This window comes from Montipora capricornis, chromosome 14 (genome assembly GCF_036669925.1).
Source record: "Montipora capricornis isolate CH-2021 chromosome 14, ASM3666992v2, whole genome shotgun sequence".
NCBI classification, from domain to species: domain Eukaryota; kingdom Metazoa; phylum Cnidaria; class Anthozoa; order Scleractinia; family Acroporidae; genus Montipora; species Montipora capricornis.
The window spans coordinates 43,338,676-43,345,744 of record NC_090896.1 but is presented as its reverse complement, the minus strand read 5'-3'; the positions used below and the strand labels follow the sequence as shown (position 1 = coordinate 43,345,744).

The 7,069-nt window shown below is 38.2% G+C and overlaps 1 protein-coding gene across 1 annotated transcript; it reads right to left on the bottom strand.

Moving 5' to 3' along the window:
• Window positions 1-1,041: 1,041 nt before the first annotated feature.
• On the bottom strand, window positions 1,042-7,069 carry LOC138033730 (uncharacterized). The gene is made up of 4 exons (XM_068881532.1): window positions 6,868-7,069; window positions 4,865-4,951; window positions 3,505-3,822; window positions 1,042-1,392 (listed from the first exon to the last, which is right to left on the bottom strand). Exons 1-4 carry the CDS (start codon window positions 7,018-7,020, stop codon window positions 1,306-1,308), a joined length of 645 nt encoding a protein of 214 aa, XP_068737633.1. The 5' UTR covers window positions 7,021-7,069; the 3' UTR covers window positions 1,042-1,305.

Below are 7,069 nucleotides of genomic sequence, written 5' to 3'. Positions count from 1 at the left end.
CTTGGGAAATGTTTGGGAGTGACCGGGTGTGCCTACTAATTCAAAGGTATTTTTGCCCCCGGTTTATGATTATGCAGGAAATGTAGATCTTAACAAGTGTTATTGAAATCCAAAAAGGAAATCGGGGGTAACCACGCAATTTTCAAAGATAATTGGTGAATAATATTTATAAAAAGCTTTAAAATACAAGCAATGTATGGCGTTCTTTCTCAAATTGATACTTAATTATCTCTCAAAAATGCATGGTTACCCCCAATTTTCTTTTTGGATACCAAGAGTACTAAGATCTACTTTTTCCGGATAGTTTTAAACCGCGCAAAAATATCACTGTATTTGTAGGCATCACCGATAGGGAACCCGAGTATTTCGAGATGCGCAGAACGTATTCCCAATAACAATAGTAGGAACGATCCTTAATTCCAGTCCCTTAACCCTACTTTAATACTGTAAGCCCAGACCTGAATCCTACAAAGGCAAACTTCAAGGTAAGAAGAGAGAAGTAACCAAGGTGCCTTCCAAAGCAATGCCCAGACACCCTAAAAACGAGAGACCTTCAAGCGGTCTGTTTGCGGGACCATTGCATATGCAAAAAAGCACGCCATGTTTATTAGGGGTTTCCTTTTAGTGTGAATGATGTTATCTTTTGTGTTTTCCTTTTTTTCTTGGTTCTGGTAATCCAAGCGTTCTGTAAGTAATGTCGGTTCTCTTTGTTTTTCGTTTGCATCATGGACCGTATTCATAAAATGGCGGGCAAGTAATTATTCTTTTGTCTTTATGCTAATCATCCTAACTAGCCTCGTTAGCACGAAAAAAATTCAACCGAAATTTTGCTCCTAAGTGAGGCTAGCACAAAGACAAAAGAGTAATTTCTTGACCGCCATTTATGAATACGGTCTACATGTAGTACAACTCGTGCCTTCCTTTGTATTTGACGCTAGAAACCGTTGTTTCTTCGCGGGAGGAGGGTCCAGATACACGTAGGTTAATTGATTTCATGCGTTTTTCCCTCACCCAATCAAAAAAGAAACAAAAGCCAGAAAGTACAGTGTAACTTACTCATGCAAAAATCCCAGCATGTACACGCAGCAGCTGCTGTTCTATTAACATTGGCTAAAATAAGTTTTGGTACAGTACTGTGACTTTCTACGGGAAGACATTCTAAAAGACATTCTAAAATAGTTTCAATAATACGTTAAAAAATAAAAAAAACAATAAATTTTGCTTTGAGTAAAAAAGACCTGTGAATTGCTTTCCAAGTGCAACATTGCAAAGGTAGTTCTTGGTAGACGTAAATTATTTGTATCTTTAAGCATTGGACGGAAATCCAAAGCCTCCGGTTACAATACGAGAGTTTTGATCCTGGCCCGTTGGTGTCATCAAAGCATCACCACCCTAAAGAAACAAGAGTGAAAGTAAAGATGTAAGTTAAAACATTGGTTGTGGTTACTAAATGTACAGCAATTATCTCCATAATAATGTTGAGACCCCCACGGAAATGTATGTGAAAAGGCGAATCGTGACCACTATTTTTGACGTCACCATCGTCATCATCATCATCAATGCCTGCTGCACTGTCACCTTCAATATCATCATCATTACTCGAGTTGTCACGATAATCATCGTCTTTGTCATCATTCTCCTCCTCCTCCTCGTCCCAGGGGCGTAAGCGTCCTTTACTCAAATATGCGCGTGCGTATTTGAGAGATCGGCAGGAATTTTTTTTTTTAGATTTTCTGTTATAAGTTACAGCCCTCTGAAGCCCCCACAGTATCATTCTCATCACCAGTCCCCAGTAACCGGTTATTTTTGACAGACTTCCGACGTCTTGTCCTTTGCTTGTAAACCCCGTTTGTGTTGTAGCTTTCTGAAAGCTCTGCACATGGTTAAAATAAGCAACTAATGCATTTTCCTTGGCATTTATTTATTGAAATGTCCTCCGGAAATAGTCAGAAATGGCATTTGCGAGACCCTAAATTTCAAAATTTTCTAGGGGACCACGCCCCCAGACCCCCTTACTTGGAACTCCCTTACGCTCGAAACATTCTTCGCGTGCGTACACCTTTAAAATCTCACGCTACACCCCTCCATCCTCATCAACATTAACATCATCATCAGCATTAGTACCATCAACTATTCACTCAACATGTTTATCACAGACCTTCTTCAAAAATGGCGGTCAATTTATAATATTCTTTTGTCCAAGTGCAAATTAGCCTAAGTCTCGATACCATACAATGAACTGAAAATAACTCTTGTACTAAATTGAGGCTTTGGTTGGCTAATTTAAACATCACCATAAACATCACAAAGTGTTCCCCAAATGCTGCCCCTCAAATTAAAGGATAAATAGCTGCATTTACCTTAAGCTGAAAATAACGCTAACCGTTACCCTTACATTGTTGGAAATACGGTAGCAAAGGCTTAGACTTAGAGTGCACCTAAACATAAAGTATTTTCTTTCGCAAAAGTGAAATGTCTAACATACATTTTACCTTTGCTTCTCTAGCTTTTACTTTTAATAGGCCTAATGAGGTACAAGCGAGTAACAAAGCTGGCATTCATTTGTCCCATGGCCGATCTAGTGATAGTTATGAGTCTATTCCTTCAATGACCTCAAGAACTACATTGTAATTTACATTGCCAAAGTTCTTTCAAAAATATAATGCACTGTAGTTCAAATATGACTTCATCGATGGAATAGACCCATGCCACTAACTGCCTCGGCCACAGGTCAAACGATTGCTAGCATCTTTCTCCTACATACCTTATGAGGCTTATGAGGCACATTAAAAAGTAAAATCTAAAGATACCAAGGTAAATATAATAAAATTATTATATGTTTGATAATTATTTAACTTTTGCTGAAGTAAAATTTTGTGATTAGGTGCACTTTAAAGGGATGCTTCATGCTGGATGTCAAAATAAACCATATTCGTATTCTCAGTATTGGACTGGAACTAGCTTACAATGGAGCCTACTGCATGGGAATAATTATGTTAAAAAGTATTTGCATTCTAAAAGCTTTCCCTGTATTAGTCTCTATTGCAAGCTAGTTCCAGTCCAATACTGAGAATACGAATGATTGTATATTGCCATGGATGTGCATCTAATTAAAAGCATTTCTGGACATGTAAGGAAAGCTAGTAGTTTTTCAAGTCAGAAAAACTATTATTATTTTGTAAATTTTGTAAATAAACAATGAATAAGCCTTGGATTTAGGCCTGTTTTGTTTAAAACCTGTTTAAGTCACATACCATGACATCTCAACTTTGTAGCAGAGCAACGCTTTTATATTGCTAATGCTATTGCCAGTTTGAAGCATTAAAAATACATGCCTGCATAGGGAAAAAGACAAATATACACTACCAGAAGCATTTCCAATGTATACTGATACACCTACATAAACATGTTTTTATGCTAGCATATGCATTTGCCTTTTAGTATTCTGAACAGGCCTTCGAACAAGTCAGCCGTAGGAGTTCTAAGCCATGAGACAACACTCACATTTTCATCCTCAGAGAGTATCTTGAAATTGTTGTCACCAGCAAGAGAGACTCCCACAGACCACATTGAAAGGATGAGCTCTACCACCATAAAACCAAAGATGGACCCAACCAGAGCATGATCTTCATTTTCCTTTGAATTGAAAGAAATAGGTTTTGCAACTTTCCGAGCGATTATATTCTCCCTGCTTCTTTCATACATGTAGGTAAACTGTCTAAATTCTTTGACGGATGAAATGGACAATTCTTGAGAATATAGGAAAAGGTAGAGAGTTGATAGTATTCCACACGTTAGCGAAAACCCCATGAACGACATGACCTGCGGAACAACAAAAACAAATACCATAATCTGTCAAAAATCTTGATGTGATACATGTAGTCTGAGATTTCAAAATATAACCTCAGCCAAAAAATGTTTCTTGCAGTACTTACTACTTTTACATGTGTGCAGTGGCCAAAGCCGCAAAGGATTTCTCATTGGTCACTGCTGCCATAATAAAATTACATGTAACTAACAGGTCAGTTAATCCAATAATTATTGGCAGCACACACATATTATCCTTTAATTTATGAGAACTGTCCAATTAAGAAGCATGGATAGTTTCACTGAGCATTTTCAGTTAAAAAGACATGTTACAGGTTAAATTTATTTTCTACTAATTTCTTATGTTGACGACAGCAAAGCCTTTGAAATGTTGACCATGTTGATTAAAGTTTGAAGTTTGAAGCTTTGGACACTCACGAAAATAACATATAACAAATATATTTCATTCAGTTCAAGCCTCTTCAAACCCTAACCCTAACCCTAACCCTAACCCTAATTCAGGTTATAGAAAAAATGATCTGAACCGCCCAAGCCCACTGATGAGTAAAAATATTGTCTGGTGTTGCATGCAGACAGAGTAAAATCTATTACTGCGATTTTCATAAATTTGCAGAATCTCACCTTCAAGCACTAAGAGCCAAACTGCGTTTTGGCTTCCATCAATCAAATTTCCGAACATAGCCGGGAAGATCATGTCCGCCTCCGGTAAGTGACTGGACTTTTTGTTCACAGCTCGAATATCATTGTGGTTTTTCAGTAAAAAGATTCAAACATATTCCATTGCTTCCCCCCTCGCATAACAAATCTAACATAGGAAACAGTAATGTCACGCATCAAATGATTTTGTTTGATTGATGGCAGCCAAAATGCAGCTTGGCTCTAAGAGCTTGAAGATGAGATTCCGCAGAATTATGTTGCTTGAGCCAGAATCTCTAAATGTACAAAAAATATCCCATGCAGCTGAAGATAGGCAAATTGCCTGAGGTTTTTAAACTCTAGGAAAAGAAAAGAGTTTTTATAGCAAATTAGAACTTACCAGGTGTGAAGGAATGAAGGAGCCTCGTGATGTAATTTGCACCTGTTTAAAGGCAATGAACACACCAAAAGCACCAGTAAAACCAACCTAAAGAGGAAACAGTGAAAACAAAAATAATTTTTTGCAAACTTTTCTGATTATATTACAGGCAAATACCACAGTTTTAAGGATCACAGGCTCCAGTTGTTCAAGGTGAATAGACACCTTTAGCTGCAGGTTTACTCTCTCAACCACAAATATTATTAACTGTAGTTTGAGGTTAGCCGTCACAGGTAAGGATGTTTCTGAGCATTTAGCACAATGTTTCGCGCTCTTTTCTTTGCTGGTGCCATGTTTGTTTTCCATTTAAGCTCAACATTGCTTAAAATGCTAAAACACTCTTAAATATGTCACCACAGAACCCTAAAAAGTTATCATTAAAGGAGCTTAGATATGCAAGAAGCAACCGGTTAGCCTTAGACGTGGGGTCGTTAAATTTAGGTTGTCTAAAAACTCTGCCGTATTTCACTTTCCGCTAGAAGAGGTGCTTACCGTAGAAAAGTGAACGGCAAACATCAAACACAATGGCAAGGCCAAAGTCACACAATATCTTGAGGTTTGCAGTAATTCTGAAAAAACCTGTAGCTAAATGTCTCTAATAGCAATACCCAGTGACTAAATCACTCTTCACTAGATATGATAATTCGTTGGTTTTGGCAGGACTCAACCCTGGAATAGTAGGGAGCTAATAAGCATTGACAATGATGACGGCTGCAAAATATCACCTAAACAAGTTTTTGCATCATTTTAGTCATTTCAAATACAATTCATTTGCCATGGAAAGCGTGTGTCAACTTTCCGGAAACAAAACTGGCATAAATGGTGTGGCTCTTAAAATATTTAATCTCAGCCTGAACTTTGAACCCTTCTTATAAAAAAGGAAAACGATTTATACAGACACCTTTAGTTGTCAGGACGAGGACGGCAAAGAAATGTACCAAAATGCAAAACGCACGTATAGGGTGCGCAGAGCCTTTATTTTTAGGACGTGTCTAGATACCCGGCAGCCGGGAAGTGCTTTCAAAAAACTAGATACCCGGCAGTCAGAAATTTTGACCAAAAGCAGTGTTTGAAATCGCTTGAGTGTTCTAAACAACTTCTTGGTGTTTTTACTCAAAGTAAATGAGGTATTTCGTGTAAATTGTACGTGAATTAGCGACTGCCGGGCATCTAGTATTTTGAAAACCGTATCCGTGAGTCAAGATTCTAAATAATATGCTTTAATGCAAGCGCGGAGAATTTGTCCACAACATTACGAAACCTTTATTTAGAATCACTTGGCATTTCTGAACAAACACTAAATACTCTGGTGAGGTTTCGTTGGTAATTTCTGTGGATATTCATCGGGAGTTGACTTAGTGTGTCAGAACTTGAATATTTTCTAAGTGTCAAAAACATTGAGATTTCACTCTATGCCCAAGCTCAACAGTTGCTTCTGCTAAACCCAAGGCAATATTTATAATCGCTTGAGATTTCTAAACAAATATCTTATGTTCTTAGAGGAATTAAGCAAGCTATTTGGAGAAAATTGGTCAAAATTTCTGACTGCCGGGTATCTAGTTTTTTGAAAGCACTTCCCGGCTGCCGGGTATCTAGACACGTCGTTATTTTTATTCATTAAGCCCATTGTTTTGTGGCATTTTCGAAGCCATCGTCGTCGTCCTATCGCAAGGTCCCTAACAATTATTGAACGCCATGCCAAGGTTAAAATCATGCAGTACATATGTATCTTCGACTACAGTAGGTGTCTTGAAAAGGTCTTTGGGGTCGACTTTGTTTTCAAGACATGTACACCCATCGTCGACGCGGGATTTTCGTGAAATGCACCCAGGAAAAGCTTTCATTGCTGCGTGTCTCATTAAAAAAAAGATTCCAACTAGTTTGCTCTGTATACTTCTACTACAGCTGCTTGACTGTGATCGTGATGTTTTTAGCTTTGCGAAAAAACACTACCAGATGCTCACCCAAACACTGGTCCAAATCGCTAATCCCAATCCAGTGTGAATCCACGAGCCTCGAACATGCTCAACAATACCAAGCACTAGTATCCATAGTGCCACCCAACACTGTAGCACAGACAGAACACGGAGCAACTTGATTTTGGGAGTTGTCGCCATTCTTCATGCAGCTCGACCAGAATCTGGATGGGTGTGATGGTCATGTATG